Genomic DNA, 19769 nt, shown 5'->3' with positions numbered 1-19769 from the left:
GTTTCAAGTACACGTTATTTTGAAGTGTATTAATCCAACATGTTAAGTAGACTGAATGAACATACACAAGCAAGCATGAACATACAGAAATGCAAGAAATAAGACTGAAGTATAAGTTAAAATGAAAGGAGAGAAAAGAGAAGGAAATGAGTTGATAGAGAGAGAGACTGAGAAACAAACGTAGACAAACAAAAAGAGACAGAGGGACAGAGAGATAAAATGTAATACCTCATAATGTTAGCTATGTGGACGACACGTGTTTGTGTACTTGCTTTCCACTGGGCACAAGACATCGATATCTATTAACAGGACTGGACTAGATTACCACAGCTGTGCGTGTGTGTGCGTGTGTGTGTGTTAACTGAGCTCTAGCCCACTTAAAACTGTCACATGTCACTTATATTCTGTTGCTATGTGATCTTTGGCTGGGATGGGCTGTTGGCTGTTTGTCTGTGTGTGTGCGTGTGTGTGTGTGTGTGTTTGTGTGTGTGTGTACTTCTCTCTCTCTCTCTCTCTCTCTTTCACTCCTCTCTCCCCAGTCACAAACAAATTGTTTATAGCAGATTTTCATGAATATTTTAGCCATTTAGTCAACTGATTTACAAGAAAGAAACAGCAACAAGTGAGGCACTAGAGTTTGCAGATATTCCCTTATTAAAAGACATGAAAAGAACAGCAAGAACCAAACAATTCCAACCCAGCGTTAACAGTGCCAGCAGTTGTTTGATGGTTTGTTTGATACTGAGTGATTTTTGGCGGGCAAAATGTTTTATTCACTGATTCAGTATTGTTGCCTTTCATTACATTTCTTTTTACAAAGCATCAAATGAAAAGACATACAGTATAATGACTTATACACTTAATGCACGCAGCTGTCCTCAGACTATTGTTTATAAGATTTTAATGCAGTAGTCTATCAAGTAAAAGTTGTGCGTAACAAAGAACTTTGAATAAGTAAATTACGATATATAAACCTGTTGTACATTTTACACTTGCTAGGTTGGGATTCAAGCTCAGTACTGTTAACAAAAGGACAGTATCTGCATTTTTAAGAGTCCAGCCACTGATGGGTGGATGGTCAAAAAGGTTGTGTCTTCCTGATCGCTCATTCATTAAGGGAATGAGTAGACTGAACCGTTTACATTGTTTGCAGTGCACGATAAAACTAGTTTTCATTTTTCAAGTACAGGAAACTCACTTGTTAAATAATAACTTACTGTTTATTCAAGGCATCATTTGTTTCTCTTCTCCAGACGAGGTCCGTTGGATCCAGCTGATTACCCCATGCAGCCCTGGTCAGGTCTTTACACCGGACCTCCCCAGGCCCCACAGGGATACCCTCAGGCCCCGTCCTACCCCAACCCCAACCCCCAGTCTGGTCCATCTTACTCCAGCTATCCCCCCGGCCAGCCATACTCACGGCCAGGGGACCCTCGGGGTGTTGACCCTGGGTACTACCCCCACCCAAGGTGATTAAATGCGAGAAAGTTGCTTTCTATCACATGATCCATAATACTTAACACAGAGACTTTTAACATGGGTCAGAAATGTAGAGTACTTTGAAAGTAACGCTTCACTTATCGACTCCTGTCTTGAATTTGTGACAATAACTTTATTCAACGATGTTAACTTTATGGAGAAATTCAGTTCTTATCTTGTGTCGTAATACAGCCTTACCTGTCTCTACCTGTTCTTCCTCATAAAGTGATAATGGTCAACTTCTCTTTGTTTCCTACTCTTAGTTCTCTCTCACACTGCCTGACCACTCCTTGTTTTGTGCTCCTAGCTCCCAGCAGAGAGGGCCTTTGAGGCAAGATGTGCCCCCGTCTCCTACCCCTCCACTTCGCGGTCTCCGGTACGACACTATGACCCGTGGAGCTGGGGCTGGTTACAGGTAAGGTGCAATTTGTGGATGAAGATGGCTCCCAAGTAAAATCTGAGATCTGAAATGTCCTCTTGCTTTGTTTCAACAGTGACTCATATTGTACCCTTTCTGTTGATATTTACCAACAGGAGAAAAACAGCACCTAATTGTACTTATTGTACTGTAAATGACTGCCACATAAGAAATTAAAAAAAGAAAGTCGTTTGTTCTAAAACGCTAAATAAAGTTTGATTAAAGCCTTTTGTAATATAATTCTACACCATTACACATAGATAAGACCTCAACAATTCACTCGGACATCACTATGACCTTCATAAATGAGTGAAAATGTTGTTACAGGCACATGGTGGATCCTGGTCCAGACCAATATGGCTATACTGGAGACAGCGGAAGACAGCAACAGCAACACCAAACCAACCCAAGACAGAAGAATGCCATGACTGCAGCTGTGTAGACGAATCAGGTCCAGAGATGAAAATAAGCAGAGTACTAACTGCTTTCAGTACTCCAATGAAACAGAGTTAAAACCTCATAGTGGTGTGATTTGAATCACCGTCATTATCAAACATTGTCTATGCTGTTTGAAGTATATGGTAATACACAGACAAGCAAGGTAAAGGAGGTTAATTGTAGAGTGGCTGGCGTGATGCATAATATCATGTTGTTTGAAGTCATTTAAATTGCCTCAGTTTTCTTCCTGGAGTATAAAATTAGCAGGGTTTTTACTTTTCTATATACTCTGATGAAGTCTTCAAGATTCAGCTGGAGCCAAAAAGGTAATTGGATCCATTTAAATTAAGCCACTAAAGGCATAGAAACATAGAGCTTTACAGCCTCATATTTTAAACAATACAACAGTAGAACCGCTGCACCCACAAGACAAAAACTCTCTGAAACATAATGACTAGCACTGTAATATGCTAGTTATGCTAGCTATAACTTATGTGGCCATTCATATAGATAAATGACACCTTTCAGTCTGTCGGTTGGTCTTCCACTACTTTGATCAGAATTTAAATATCTGAACTATTGGATGGATTGCCATGACATTGGATACAAACGTTTATGTCCCCCTCAGGATGAATTGTAATTTCTTTGGTGATCCTCTGACTTTTCATCAAGCACCATCATCAGGTCAAAGTTTTAATTTGCCCAGTTCTCTGGTTAATGACCAAATACCTGCACAACTAATGTCATTTCCATCAGACTCTGCTGTGCTAAAGTACAGCGCCACTAGTGTGGCTATAGACTCTTAGTCTTGTTTGTGTGATAAAGTCAAATTTATTCTCAAAACTGAAGCAGTTCATGTTTAGTAAAATGTGATTGCTGGGCTTTGAGTCTACTCCTTAGGGTAAGTTAAGATGTAGACGATTGAAAAAGTCAAAAATATTCCTGTGTCTCAAAAGTGTGTGGATTGAAACTAATTAGCCTGAAGATATGGTTCTTTGCTGTATGAGTAAATGCTCAAAAAAAAAATCATAATTCTACAAATAGCATTCAAGACAGTATATCCATACATGTCAGATTTACAATAAAAACATTAGCATGGTTTTAGCGTATGGCATTAACTATTTGGGCAACAGTTATAGTTTTTTTGAAGCAATAGTTCAACATTTCGGAAAATATGCTTGTTTTCTTGTTTCTTGGCTCTGAGCGGTTGTCAGGCAACCAGTGACCAGAGACTCAAGGAAGTAACTGGCCAAGAAATACTACAGCACATAAATCCCATAAAATGACGAATTGTTGTTTTTACAGTTTGGGTTTTGTACGGATTAAACAAATGAGACACTACATGTTAATCAGTGAGCTGGAACTGGTAGGCAGGTTTTATAACTGCTGTCACTGTAGTCTTATATTTAATGGAAAGATAACTCTCTGCCAGAAAGAAAATAAGGGTTTTTCTCCAAATTCTGAACTATTCCTTTAAATGAAGTGCTCATTTTGAAGCCTATTGTCTATATGCCAAACAGGGAGAACGCCACTATACCAATCTTTATGACAGTACATATTTTGTCGTTGTGACTTGTCAATGAATTATGGAACTTTTTGAATAATTGAAATGCATTATAGCACAGTAGAGCACTGTATGAACTATCTTTCTGTGTAATAATGTGCCTTTCATTTTTATCCAGCATATTTCTCTTAATAGGGATGATTTTAAATACCTGTTTTAGTACAGGACTACATATAATAAGGGTCTGAAACCATGCCTTACTGTTGGTTTACAGCACTTATCAGTGACTCTGCTCCTGCATTAAAATTATATCTGTATAACAACATTTCAAACCACAGTCTAGAAGTTTTCAAATCATTTATATTCAATTCAGGACACAATAACATTATTGGATTTGAGTTTATCTTTGAGTGATTTCTTTCTTTTTTTTATCTACTTGAATCATCTACTTGAATGTACGAAAAACTTGCATGGATTACATTTTCACAGTCATCTGTACGTGATCCGTGAAGTCAACCTGTGTTTTTATGAATTATTACTGCATCATTAAGAGTTTTATTCTCACTTATTGGTTTTCTATCGTTAAATGAGACATCGAATTCAGAGATACTCCACAGCTGTAAACAAGAGGACCACTTTTTGCAAAGTTTCATCAGAATGTTAATATCAACCTGTGGAATTTTACATTTTTGGAAGAAGCTAAGGAATAACGCTGAAACTCAGTTGAAGCAATAAGCAAACCAAAGCAAGATGATTCCAACACCCAGCCCCAATTAAATATTAATTTGACATTGCTGCCATCTCCTCTACTGGGAGTAACTCCTAGTATTTAGACAGTATTTGTTTAAAACATCTTTTAAACATCCAAACTATAGAAGAAGAGCACATATGTTATAACGGTGCTTGAACACGATCGATAGAAATGTAAAATAAGTAGAGAATAAGAAATCTATCAGTCTAATAATGCTGGAATAGATCTTTAATTTGTATGTTATAATCTAATCAAACCACTTTGTCACATATCAGTCTTGTGCAATTTTCACGCTGAACGTGTTGGAGCAGAGTAAAATGTTTATGCCTTGCAGATGTCGATACTGTTGGAGGCAGAAAAAGCTTTTTTGGGGGGGGCAGCGGGGGGGGAGCATACATTTCACTCTATTACTCACTTTAGCCTCTTTTTCTCTGTGTTGTCTGTGTATTCTATGTACTGTAGTTTGGATGTGAAGGATGTTCCCGGCACATCTCTGTTACCCGGTGGTGTGGGCGTCAGTGTGTGTTGAAGTGCACACACAAGTTCTGTTGAAACATGAATTGAGCTTTAGAGTACTCTTCTCAGTGCTACACCATAGTGTATATCCATTTAGCCACTTACTAAACCATCAATTAAGTGTGACTAAGAGTTAGTTTCTATCTCATTTCTGTGTTTCACTCCACAAAGCTCAGCAGTATTAATTTCAATGGGGATTAAATGTTTAAAATGACATTTCAGGAATAGGTGAATTGCATTTCTGTTAATAATACCATGGATAAAATCCCACTAAAGTGAATGTTGAGAGTAATTTGACTGAAAGCGTGCAGAGTGAAGCAGATTTTGTCTGAGAACCGTTTGTTTGTTTGTTAACGTAGACACATTTTGATTGGAAAGAGAAAGGAAGGCAGAGGAAAGAAGGAAGGAAGGATGGGTTAAAAGAATCTAGATGAAAGAAAAACAGCGAAGAGAGGGAACAAAGGAGTAGAAAAGAGGGATAGGTACGGAAACAAGGAAGAAAGACGACACAAAAGGATGTAGAGAGGGAAGAGGGATATTGATGAAGAGGGATTAAAGAAACTAAAGAATAGATTGTTGGAGAGAGTCCTTGTGGTTCAGATTTGTTTGATTCAAAGAGTTTTCAAAGAAGAATAAAGCAGAGGAGAAAAAAAATGATGTGCCTAAAATTTACAGCAGTGGGCTCGTATTGACTGAATGTAGTGACTGGGTATTATTCACAAATATTTATCTTTTTCATGCTACCATCTATTTTCAGCACCAGTATGAAAATCAAACTTCCAAATCAGGGAGGAAAATTAGAGAAAAAAAAAACTGTCAAACTCTGGCTGAAAATACAATAATAATAAAGTACAGAACTAACATCAAAATCATCCGTATGCCCTGCTAGATCATTCACTCCTGTGCTACGTGCTAACAGCGGGCTAGCACTTCAGCATCTACTATAGTGTGTCTAGCATTACCTCAACTGTGACAATGATAAATGGCGAGGTTAAAATAGAATTGAAGGGGGGAAATGGTAAAAAATGTGCATGCAAAGTTATAACAAAAAGCATGAAGTGAACGTTTGAATCTGTAGCCAATAATAATAAAACAAAAGATTAAAGAGTTCTGTTTATAGATCAGAAAAGATCAGTTTTATTACCTTGGTTACTGAAAAAAAAAAATACCATAGAGCACTAGAGAAAATGATCTACTGTGGCCACATGGATGATTTTAGTGTCATCATTCTGAAAATTGCACTCCTTTAAGACAGAATGAGCAGAAAAGCTCAGAAGGAAGACGTCACCTCAGCTTGTGTGTCTCTGTCAGTGCCTGGTGACGCTTCGCTGAGCTCCAGTATGTTGAGATGTAAACGTTACATGAAGTTATTATTATATTACTGTTACTCGTCTGATATTAGTACACCATTTACATGTATGCAACTCTTCTCAAGCATTTATTTTTATATATTTCTTTGTAATGACAGTTGGTGTGTTGCTGGTTGAGACCTAAGCCACAGATTGTTTGACTACTGTTTACATGCTACTGTAAGAAGCAGGTACACTGCATACTTTTGACCACGTTTCTCCTAAATTCAATTCGTGCAGGTGTTTCTGTTTTATATACACAGTTAACACAAATAAAAAATGAACTATTAAAGCAATTTGCCACTTACTTTTTCAAAAACTTTGACCAACAAGACATTGTGACACTTTGCAGAGCATCGTTAAACATATCAAGCATTCTGTATCTACGGCTTTTTGGTTTTTCGCAGTATACGAGTTGCACAAGTTGAAGGTACTAATCAGAGTCTTCTGTTTGAAGAGTTCTGGTACTCCTGGATCTCCCTTTCACAGAGACCAGTGTATGAAGGAACCAACTAAATAACCTCTCTGTCTTAGAAGTATAACATTTTTTTATTAAACTGCTTGTATTCAAAAAAAATCCCAAAAAAGAAGTGTATCAATGATAACCATGATTTCTACTATTGTTTTCCTACATTTTATATTTATGTATATAACATCTTTTTTGCATTAAAAGATTCATTTTCAAACATGTTTCCCCAAAGATGTCATACTTTAAATGTTTTTACTGTGCTTTTTTTTTAAGCTACAATGCATGCCCAGCACATCTGCTAAGGTTAATTAAATATGAGTCAGGAGAAATTATTTCCCTCATGTCCCCCATACCCTGCAAGGTGAATCATTAACATTGCCAACCCTATTTAGTCCATCATTTAAGCAGCTGATAAATTGTACCTTTGTGATAAGAGATAGATGTTGGCCCAAATTAATGCAAGACTAATTATCAATTAGAAAAAGAAGATAAGGTACACTGATTGCAGTGAAGTTTTTTGAGTTTTTCTGGCTTATTGCCATCGCACTGCTAGGTCATATCCCTCCGCTTAATAAGCGTTTAGTCACAGTCTGTGGCTTAAGGTGCTTTCTTATTTATCAGACACTGTAGGTGCAGGACTTGGGCTGCAATCAGAGAAGTTAGTAGTAATGAGACATAGAGGCCAAGGGAATGTTTTATCAGTCAAGGCTTAATTAGCATATCCCAGACCTCTCTGCCAATGGGGAGGAAGTGCTCACTGCCAAGTTTCATTTTGTGCAAAGTGTTCAATACGGATCTATAAAGTCTGTGTGTGTGTGTGTGTGTGTTTTCAACATTCGATATTCTGATTATAATGGCTAATTAAGTCCTCGTGTTAATGCAAGTCAGAACTTATATTAGTTGAAGAGATTAATTGCAGGGTACTTTGGACTCTTCTCGCTGGAGCAAATGAAAAGAGTGGAAGGGCTAAACAACTGGTCCGCTGGCTGACTGGTTGTTTAAAGGACTGATAAACTTTTGACTACACTGCTCTTAAGCTGTCTGGCTGGTTGAGGAAAAGAGTGAAAAACTCACTGTCCCTTTAAATCTGTACTAAATTATATCACCCTGTTCTTCAACTCTGTACATCTTTAAGCTCATTGTTTTGTTTCACCTTACAGCATGGATAGGTCCCGCTCACCAGTCCACCTCCTAACACTGCGTTCAGACCCACATACACTCAGCGTGATGCAGTGGGGGTGCCAATGCAGCAGGCTCTGGCAAAACAACGCAGGGTCATTGGGCTAAAAAGATGAACCTGGCTCAACTTTTGCCGCAGTGCAATATGGCATCTTCCGGAAAGGCACTGCCAATCACATACAGTAGATGCAAGCACACATTAACGCTGGATTACTTTGTAACATGAACGGAGTATTACAAAAGACAAAACTCATGATGCTGATGATGTGATATCACTCGCTCTAATAGCTACCTTCAGCTAATGTTTTCTCCCAAAACCAATAATAGCTACTTGGCTACTTCCCATAAAAAGTGGATACAAGCATAGTCAGAGGTTAATGTTGCCAATTGCAGAAGAACCTAAGAAATAAATGCTATTGGTTTGCATTGTGGGTAGTGTAGTAGACAGGGTTTCTATAGAACAAACACTAATTGTCTCTCGTGTGTCCCTTAACTTTCAGACTGTGTCATATTAAAAATGAGAAAGGCTCTTCTAAGAAACTGAGGACTTCATTGTATTTCCAGATTCTGTTGCTGGGAGACACCAACAATCACCTAATGCAGCTGTCATTGACACGTAATGTGTTGAGGTGAAATGACTAACCCTACGGTAACTTTGCGGGTTTCCTGACAGACTAGCTGACTCAGTGGCCTTGTGATGGTAAATTTCTGACTGATGCTTTGTTCAAGAGACTGTCGAACAGCCTGATTGACTTCCTGACTGACTGTATGAAATAGTTACTGACTGACTGACTGACTGACTGACTGACTGGGTGTGTAATTGCTCCAGCCTTCCTCCCAGGGCAGGTTTGGCATGCTGTAATTATTAGCAGTTATTATTAGTAGTTTTAATAAGCATTGGAAGCCATTGTAATTAGGATTTCCTATTATGAGTGGCTGCCAGTTTGTCGACGTGCGAGTGTGTGTGAGTCTACTTGGCAAGGTATTGTTCAGTTGTTGCTATTATAGGCAGCCTGGCAGCCTGCTTTTTGTTCCCTTGACTTCTGATTGTTTTGCATGTACACAATGTGTTTGAAGGCTGTCCTTGGAACTGCCAGACCACCCAAAATCCTCATTAATTATTGTCATCTTCCGATGTTGTTTTGTCTTTGACTGTGCACTTGTGATTCGAGCATGTCAGGCACATATCAGGAGTGTTTTTTCCTGTTTTTCGAGACACAGTTGCGTGCACACACACGAATATCCAAAAGCCATGTAAAACAATTCATTCCAATCATGTCAATATAAAATTCATGTTTGTTGTCTCTTTATGAATTTAAATCATCATTGACAGAAACTGATGACAGTTCAATACTGTATGAATCAGCACTTGTTTGCAGAAGTGATACACATGCCCAAATGTCAGTTTCTCATGAAGTCATCAGATTTTCCCACTCAGCACTTTGTGTGCACTGCAGAAAAAACACTTTGCTGTGTTGGTTCAAAGGTTTATGAGATCTTACTAAAGCAACAAAGTAGAGACAGAGATAGTGCCAAGCTTTTAACTTTTTAAGGTACTTTGTGTGTTTTACTTATATTATGGAAATACAGCTCTGTAAGTTTGAGCCAGCTCAGCATGGATGTTTCTGAGTTACAACCCCTTAAAACAAAGCTATGTTTACTGGGAAGCCTTTCTCGATACATGCTCATATCAGTGGGTTGTGACCAGTTCAACCAAAGACTGATTAATCCTTCTCAGGTAGTTTTATTTGAATCATTTGTAGTGGCAGTAGAGGTAATATTGTCAAGTAATTCACCAGAGAAAATGCCAGAATGTAAATACAAAGTTTTGCTTCTCTATCCTGACAAACATCACGTCCCCTCGGAAGGTCCTTAAACACAGGTTGGGAAACACTATTCTAGTGCGAATGAATCCTTTAAAATGTAGATACAACTGAACCTCAACTGTGGGACTGGATGAACAAACCAATGACCACATATATTGTGCTTGTGTGTGTGCATGCGTGTCAGTCCTAAGACTCACTTCCTGACAGGGTCATGGACAGTGTATTAAGAACACTGACTGCGTCCCATTAAGTGTTTTGTGTGTAAAAAAATTACATTTCCTCTGTCCCCTGTGCACTGTAATGACTTGTGGTAAACTCCAGTGGCAGCTGTTTCCCCTTTTCCCGTCCCACACGCACACGCGCGTGCACACACTCCAGCCCGATGGTAACCTTGAGGCATCTTGCTAGCGCACATACTCAGTGTCTTGCTCGTTGATCCGCGGCACTGAGCCACACTGAGATTTCTGTATGTGACAGAGGAGAGCAGTCAGGAGTTATAAACATGCACGGAAAGTCAAGCATACACAGTCGACCCAACACTCTTTACTGTGAACACAAAACAAACACACAGAGCACTAAAACACTATTTATCTTACTCACTTAGACAGAAACACTAATACCAGTAAAGTTTTAGTCATTTCCAAGTAAGGCAGCTGACAGTGGATGAGACTGGAGGAGTATGTAACAGCTTCTTGTAGCTTCCTTAGTGATCACAAGAACACAGAAACAACATTATAGGAAACAATGAAACTGAAATAAGAGCCTTATCTGCTTGGCCTTTATTTCTCTACATTTTCTCTTTTTTATGCTTCAGTAGCAGCTACTGTACCATCAAACATTGATTCCTTCTTACTTACCTAAAACCTCAATTATATTTCACAAACTGGTGCTTTTTTTACATTCCCTTTACATTGTATTTCTTTATTTTAGACCGATTTAAAATTAAGAGAAAGTTCTCCCAAAGGTGTAAGACCTTTTTAATTTAACCTGTTCAATTATCTGTATATTTAGCTCAAAGATGCTCACTGTTAAAGGGGACCTATCATGCACATTTCCAAGTTTATATTTTTTTATTCTGGGGCACTACTGGAATATCTCTGCATTATTTACAGCTCAGAAAACTCTTTATTTATCTTGTAATGGCTCTTTATGTAGCCCCTCAGTTCAGCCTCTGTCTGAAATAGGCTGTTTTAGCTCCTTTCACTCCAGAGGTTACCTAAGTAAACAGTATACGAGTAGGATTTCACTTCTTGTTCTCATTCTTTACTCGAAATGGAAACTTCTCAATTCCCAATTCTGATCGGAAATATTTGAGTAGACAACGCGAACAGCACGTGGAACAGACAGCCATTTGTTGGTATACGGTTCAACAATCAACAATCTGATGTCATCCCGAGGAGGAAGCAGAGGTAACATTGTAAACAAAACTGTGCAGGCTGAAGCCCTGACTTTTGACTTGCAGGAAGCATTTTTACATGCGTTCACCCCAAGTTTTAGACCTTTGACCATGTTTAATATAGACATCAGATATCATAACAGTATAAAAATAACAGGAAATGATAAAAAGTATGATATGTCCTATTTAAAGGCTGTAGAAAATGTGCAAATAGTTGATAATTACATTGGAAAAGTTATGTGATTTTTGTGGCTAGTTAAAATAAAACCAAATAAATAACCTCACTGCCATAGACTGTAGAAAAACATCCTTTATGTGGCATCAGTAGCCATCAGGACTTGTGCTTTGCCACTAATCTCCAGTTAGAAAGACTGCAGTTGTACTGTAGGTCTTATCAGAGGGTCTCAATCCCAACTCCTTTGTGGGCTTTAGACTCATAAGAAAAAACATTCACACATTATCCAACACCTGTGCTTGTGTTCTCCATCAAAAACACACACACACAAACATAATCCTTCACTGCATCAGCATTTAGTTTGTCAGCTGATGAAAGGAGAAATGACACCCATCATCTTTTTGAGATACAGAGAGAGAGAGAGAGAAGAGAAAAAGGTGTTGCTTTTTCTCTGAAAAGGAAATGAAGACGTTTTATTCACCAGTAATTGTGTACTTTTCTTTCATCTTTTTTTCCCTTTTCCCCGAAACAAAGTTACAAACCACCAAACAGAACTTGCTCATCTTTTCATTAATGTGATTCTCTTGTCTGTTTTTATCCATCACCCTTTAATGTCGTCCTTTCATGCATCTTTCTAAACTTTCTCTGACCTTATTTAAAAAAAGCCTTAACATAAAATTTGCTATTGCATTATCTATTTTTTTGCCACTGTAATCATTTCAAGAAACAAAATAGCCCTTTTTTTTCATCAGTGCTAATGTATCACTGAAAGTTTCCAGTGGAGTCTGAAAGGATTTCATTGCCTCTGTGGTCAGGAAATAAATTCAGCACAGAAAAGATGACATGAAATATCAGTTAGAGAAAGAAAACATGGAGAGTTGTGAGGCTATCACTCAGCTTTGATTGCACTAGTAGTGTGTCCGTCTTTTTTTTGTGTGAATAATATTTAGTTTACAAAAGTAACTACAGCAGATCAAGCTGGAAAGAAAGAGTTTACTTTTAGAGCACAAAGTGCAAAATACAAACTATACAACAAAATGAAAAGCTACAAATATCATTAAGCTTTAACCTTTAACATCCACTGGGTCACCGGTGACCCGCGTAAGCTAGGTGTTAGCGGTAGCATCACGCAGTAATGAGTCAAAGCAATGGGTACAATTGGGCCAATTTGAGATGATTGGAGAGGTTCAGGGACATCAGGGACACCACAAACTAAAAACAGGTTGACAAGATGTGGAAGGTATATGGTGTTCTGCATAGTTCTGGCATAAAGCATGTCCTAATTATTGTTATTTAAATATGACTCATTATAGATGAGGACCAAAAACAATGTAGTTTTGTTTGTGTTTTAGCCACATGCTAAACAAGCACATTTCCAGAAGCTAGAGGATGTCACTTGTCAAATGAAGCCTAATACATGCATCATGGCCTTACAGTTCTTCTGTTATAAGCTTTTCCATTTGAGTTTGCCAAATAGGCCAAAATTCTATAAAAAGGGTGGATGTTAAAGGGTTAATTGGCTCTGCTGGTTGAACTTGCAGGTCTCTTTGCAGTGCCTGGTGGCCTCTGGGTTTAAGATGCTGTCAAGATTCGAGTCCAACTGGGGACCTTTGTTTTATGTCATTTCCCATCTCTCTCTCTCCTTGTCTCCTGTCATCTATATACTTTGGACTATTGAATAACACCAATCAAAATGCAACAAGATTACTTATTGTTATTATTATATGTACCTGTAAATTAAAAATACTTTGCTAAGAGGCTACCATGCTTGTTGTTGAGCTCTTCTGTGACATTAATATGAATTGCTCCCACCGGAAATGCCAGAGTTGCAGTACAAGTTTCAACCATCGACTTGTTTTACCTCACCACCAAAAGTTTTTCCTTGGAACTTAAGACCTTTAATGCAAGTTTTGTTTTTTAATCTTTTATGACATTTTTCCATTTTGTCTTTCAGCAACAGTAACTGCAGGTCCCCACTTAAACTAACTCCACTGACCGAGCAGGCTGGAAACTTTGCCAAGAAGCCAGAACTAAATGTGATGTTTATGTGACATAAACACCTCTGAAATAAACACTTAAAGGTTGTTTTAGACCATCAGGCTCCTCGTTTTGTCCCCACTGTAGATGTACACTACATGTCTGTGTGATTTATATGTGTGTATTTGAAAAGAAATTAGCTTTTTTAAAGTGTTTTAACAAGGTTTGAGGACTTGCTTGCCATGAGTTGAACATCTAAAGTGATGCTCGCTCTCAGGCTGTTTACAGACCCCAACAAGGTAAACCAATCAAATGTTTAAATTAAAGGTGGTAGGGGAGTGCCCTGGTAGCCGAGTAGTTACTGCACATGTCAACTAACTGCAACATCCGTGGTTCGACTCCGGCTAGGGACCCTCATTGCATGCCTTGCCCCTCTCTCTTCCCTTGCCCCCCATCAGCTATCCATTAAAGGCAAAAAATGCTCAAAAATACATTAAATACAATACAAGACAAAAAAATTAAAGGTGGTAAAGGTCTGGGTTAGGCTTTACAAATCCTGGCAAAAGGGCAGGAGTTGTAGAGCCTGAGAGCCTCAACTCAGGGCAATAATGTCCACTTTAAACAAGCTTTGCTTCTTTGAAACTATTTGGATGAGAGAACTCCAGGATGAGGAAAATCTGTTTTTTTTATTAACTAAATTTAAAGCGTGTTCTCTTAAGGTCACCAATGTTTCTCTCACACATACTATATACAGCCTAGGGGAGTTCTCAGCCTATATACACACACACCCAAATCACACAGTCAGTTACAGGGATGGGACCAGCATGACATGAGCAATTATAATCTTCCCAAAATACATCTCCCTCTTTACACAATCCCTGACCGAGCTAATAGACTCTGTAGTTGAGAGTTTGTGTTCAAATCGCTTCAGGGAAAGAAGCAGGAGAAGGGACAGAGATAGAGAGGAGGGGTTGGGGTGGGTGGAGAGGGGGGTACATGCACCAAAACTGTTTGGTTTCTAATCCTGAGCCTTTGCAGTAAACACCAAAACACTCAAACAATCTCTGTCCCACAAGTATTTCTCTGTTACTCAGCGGCAGCCGTTAAATACAGATTGTTCTGTGCGGGGTAATAAGTTAGAGAAGGAATGGCAGACTAACAGCCATGCCTTGTTTTCTGAAAGAAACTGAAATATGAGGGGTGATTTTGGCCGAACATTTCACAAAAAAGCTCTCAAGATATACGGAGGCAAACTTTTATAGCAATGAAAAATAGACAAAAGGATGAGGGAGAGATGGTGAGGGTTTTATTTATTTATTTTTTTGCAGAAGAGGGGCACACAAGGACAGAGTAGAAGCAAGGAGCTCAGAGATGACAAGAGTATGAAATATGAAGATAGGTAGCGAGGAAAAGGATATTGCACACTTGTTTATGTTTCCCCGTGTCACGCAGAAGCACCATCAGTCTATTATCTCATCAATTTTTATTAGTTTTATTAAGAAATTCATGCAACAAGCAATAATAAATCACAGTCTGGATTTAATTTGATGCCAATTCTGAAATTATAAGGTATCTTTGCATCTTTAACTGGCACTATCAGTCGAGCCTCTTTTTTTTTAAATACAAGTTTACCTTTAATAACTACAGTACATTAACTTTACTGAGAATCTGGTGTCACTTGTCAAAAGTCTACTTACCTCCAGCAAAGACCATGAATATATTGGAGGTATTATATTTACTATCTTTATATAAGTGTCGGTTTTAGGCTCTGAGTGCAGGTCAATAGGGTCTTCAGTATACAGAACAACGTAATAACATTCATTGTAATACAGTTTCAGTGATCTGCTAAATATTTTACAGTGCATGTTCATCATCCTACCATCTCACATGACACACAGTCCCAAAAAAGTCTTGTGAAATTAATGTTCTTTCCTGCCATGTAGTTGACTCACAAAATATTTACTAGCATCTTTAATTGAAATTTGTGAGCCTGCTATATTTCTGTCAAACAGCAAACTGTGCTTGTTGTGGTTGCAGTGGCTGTCGGGCTATCAGTTCATCTACCTTGTTGGTGAGCGATCTCACGTTCCCCATAGTGATCGATGGATGGAAAGCTTTAAATCTCCTGCGTCTGTCGATACTTCTCCTGACCTTCACACAAGCTCTCTGTCTTCGCCAACAGCATCTCCATAACTCAGCTGGTGCATTTGCTAGCAGAGCTGTGGTTCCACACCGGCACTCTGGAAGCTCATTGTCTCAAGGTAAGTTACTTCTCCTAAAACTTAAAACTTACCAGAAAGTTAGATGACTTCAGTGTGTACCGGTTCTCGAGTGCCCATGTTTTACAAAAGTAGACAAAAGATAGAAAGATATAAACCGCAGTAACCAAAAGTTTCCACTTGTTTAGCTTTTGTTTAGCTCTTGCTATTGTATTTCAGTTCTGAACTATTCAACAACAGCAACATGTGTGTTGCATATGAGCAAAGCTATTTGCTCATTGGCTGCATCCTGTTACTTCAAAATAAAATACACATATGCACGTAATTATGGCTCAATCACACATCACACTCAATTAAAAGACATGGGGGATGGGGTCCAAAGCAAAAAAAAGGGGGGTTTGCACACCCAAATAAATGAGATGTTTTCTTTTTATTTTGTTTAAATTGTCCAATACAAGCACAGGGCATCAAAGGAAAGCATGTACCAGTTGTCATGGTGACTTGTGAAGCTCCAATGACGATAGCTTCACGCATTCACTATTCACTCACAGTTTATTTAACTGATTCTGGACACTTGTTCATGAACCAAAAGTTTGCCAACCTGAAGTGATTTAACCCAGAATTCAGGTTTGGGATCAGAGTCCGGCTTTCTGGAACAGACTCCTGGGCAGTCACTCCAATACTCCCCATACTCCAGATGGCCAGTCCGGCTCTGGCTATAAGATTCATTTGATACGAACTTGGTTGGTTGTGCCATAAGTTGATCTTCTTGTGACTAAGTGCCATGTGCTGGCATGGAGAACTGGTGGACAGATTCTCTCTTAAAGCCTATTTTATCCTCTGGAAGGCTTGAATAGAGCAGGAAGGACAGAGAAGAGGAGATGGAGAGACTGAGAGTGGGGTTTATCAGGTCAGAACCCTCCAAATGTCACCGATGTTCCTCTCTCCATCTGTCTATCTGTAAGCTATCTCCTACCTTGCTCTGTATCAATTCATGTACTTTTCCATCAGACAGAAAAGCACACATTTTGTAAGACAATGCACAGTATGCGTGTAAAGAATAAATCTAAGCAGATGAGTAGCAGTTTAGATGGAAACCTGCAGTTTTGGAGACACTGGGATGATCTGTCTTATATCTGGTATGTATTGGGGTCATGTGCCTTGATTGTTGTCCAGGAAACGGTTTTGAGAGTGAGTGCAAGATGAAAGGAAGAGTTAAACATGGATAAAGGAGTTAACAAGGATAAAGACTGCGAAAGGATGAGGATTAGCTGTTGTTTTCTCCATGGCCGATTTGGTTTGTTCCCAGACTGTGCGTGTGCGTGTTTGTGTGTCTGTGTGTATGTATGTGTGTGTATGTGTGTGTGTGTTGGTCTTGCTGGATACTGTAGATGTTTGTAGCTGTTTTAAAAGCCATACAATGATTCATTCATGAAGGTACAAGTAATAGCAACAATATTTCAGGATTTGGTACCAATTTTCCTCAGCATAATTTGGTGCAATTTATTAGCATTTTGTTCCACATTGGGTGCTGAACAGCCGTCACACTAACGAGATGTGGGCTACTTCTTCACTGTTAGTTCAGAGTCCTGCTGCCTCCACTGACTTCATTAACTTGGTTGTCAGATGTTTCTGCTGACACACACACACACACACACACACCATAACACACACTCTGCTGTCCTTTTAGTAGCCTCAATGTCCTCAGTGTTTTTAGTCTTTGCATTATAGAGACTCCTCAGAAGCATGGATGCAAACACCTTAAAGGGGACATATGCTTTTTTGTGATTTTCTGTTATTTCTGTTATTAATATTTATATTCTGAGTTTCAGCTAACAGCTACTGGGTAAATTCTTGTGTGTGGGATGGAGAAAGAAATATAAAGAGAGAAATCACAACTGAATCAAAACATACAATTATATGTGTCCGTGTGAGACATTAAAGGGGACGTATCGTGCTTTTTGTAATTTTTCATATATTTTCATACTGTTTCTAATATCGGATGTCTATGTTAAACATGGTTAAAGGTCCGAAACTTAAGGTGAACATATGTAAAAATATGCCCTGCAAGTCAAAAGCCAGGGCTTCATCCTGCTCTGAACGCTTCGCAGTGTTACCTCTACTTCCTCCTCATGATGACATCAGATTGTTGACACATACTCGAAAAATGGCCGCCCATTCCATAGCCTTTGTTGCTAAGATTTTTCCACGGGTTGGTCGTGTTGTCCACTCGTATATTTCTCACTGGATTCATGCTTGAACATGTATGGATGCATTTGAGAAGTTTCCATTTTAAGTAAAGCACATGAAAAAGAAGGGAGGTCTTAAAGAGACAGAGGCTGAACTGAGGCGCTGCGTAAAGGGCCAGTACAAGATAAATAATTAGTTTTTTGAAATGTTAATCAAGCAAAGATATTCCAGTAGAGCCCCACTATATAAATATAGACCTGGAAATGCGCATGATAGGTCTTATGTAATGACTCATGTCATGGGAAGCTTGTAGAGTTACAAGTAAACAGATTATGGAACCAAAACCGCAACTTCTGTCATTTTGTTATTTTTGAATAAAAGGATCTGAAAGCTAATGTCCCTAACTTTAAAAGGTCATTTAATTTTATATCATGCATTTAGAAATACAGCGTTTTATTTTGTAATCACCACAGAGAAAGTCCTGCTGGGCTTTTGACATACATGCAGCATCCCGTGTACAACTCCATACACTGTGGTAGAAAGATGGGTTGTTTGTTTACCGTAACTGTGTGCCTGTCTCTGTTCATGTCATTGTGTCCTGTTGTATTGATACCATAAAGAGGACAAGGTGAAGCTCTTATACCTCCAGTGTTTTCGTGGCAGGATGTGAAGAGAGAGATACGTGCACAGCTAAATTAAGGGGAAAATGAGAGCTTGCAAGGTCCTCGTGCTCTTTGTTACTCTGTGAAACATGGTGAAGCACATGTTTTGTAAACAGGGGATTCATAAATTACCTCGACCCAACAACGAGGCTTTCATTTTCCTTCAGCTGTTTTGCCAGTTTTATATCACATTAAATTAAAAAAATAGACTTTCCAAATTTTCATACCGTAGCGTAAAAATCATCTTTGGTTTAAATCAGTAACACTCGTTGTAAGTTTACCATTCTCCAAATTATAGAGAAAATATTGTTTAGTTGATGTGGATGGTGTGAAATCAATTTTCCTCCATTCTAATCCAATAGACAGAAAACATGGCAGTGGTAAGATACTACTGGGAGGAGAAAATAATACCATGCCAGATTAGTGGTTTTGGTGTTGTGATAAAGAGACTTTGGCACATGTCTTCTAATGTGTGTGTGTATGTTTGCCCATTTGAATAAGCAAGTGAAAGACAGATGTACGTATATGAGTCAATTAATCAGTTAGTATCAATTAATTGGCAACTATTTAGATAATTAATCATTTCTTAAAGTAAAAAGCATCTTTATCTGGTTCCAGTTTGTGATGATCTGCTGCTTTTATCTGTTTTATGTGATAGAAAAGTGACTATATTTGGGTTTTGTACTGCTTGTTGGATTTAAAAAAAGAATCTGAAGAGGCCACCTTTGGCTCTGGGTAATTATAATTACCCACAATTTTCTCACCTTTTATACACAAAAATATGCGAAGAATAACTGTGAAATAAATGAAATACAAAGAAATTGTTAGTTGCAGCCTTAGTTATGTATGAAAAAAAAAGAAATGAGGGATAAAAATGTAACAACCAAGTTACAGAGAAAAGATCAGAATGTGTTTGGGGTTAGGATATCTTTTTTGTTGACAGTCTCCATGTGGATCAGCTATGAGCTCTGAGGGTGTGCTTTGATTTGAAAAGACTTTGTGATGAGGGGGGTTTTTGGTGAATTTGGGTAAAACCAGCGACAAAGCCTCACCACTTGTGCCAAACCACGTTTTTTGGTGGGTGTTATGATGAGAGGCTGCTGGCAGTGGCCACGACTTTTTTTCTCACGGAAACTGATACGGAACTAATCCATAGAGCTCATAAACATTTGAAATTGAGTGTGTGCTCCTGAAAGCTTTTTAATAATATTCATCAGTGCT

The 19769-nt window shown here is 38.5% G+C and overlaps 1 protein-coding gene across 6 annotated transcripts in view; it reads left to right on the top strand.

Moving 5' to 3' along the window:
- Positions 1-7141, top strand: part of pard3bb (par-3 family cell polarity regulator beta b) — a 227837-nt gene extending 220696 nt beyond the window's left edge. For all 6 annotated transcript variants that reach the window (XM_067603150.1, XM_067603151.1, XM_067603155.1 and 3 more), the window contains 3 exons: positions 1254-1469; positions 1787-1894; positions 2225-7141. In XM_067603150.1, the coding sequence (XP_067459251.1) occupies positions 1254-1469; positions 1787-1894; positions 2225-2339 (439 nt within the window). In that variant the 3' untranslated portion in view covers positions 2340-7141. The remainder of the gene's footprint in view (positions 1-1253; positions 1470-1786; positions 1895-2224) is intronic.
- The last annotated feature ends 12628 nt before the right edge of the window (positions 7142-19769 follow it).

The sequence above is a fragment of the Thunnus thynnus genome, chromosome 11, assembly GCF_963924715.1.
Source record: "Thunnus thynnus chromosome 11, fThuThy2.1, whole genome shotgun sequence".
Taxonomy (NCBI): Eukaryota; Metazoa; Chordata; class Actinopteri; order Scombriformes; family Scombridae; genus Thunnus; species Thunnus thynnus.
Note: the sequence above shows the minus strand (reverse complement) of the source record. Positions and strands in the feature narration are given on the sequence as shown.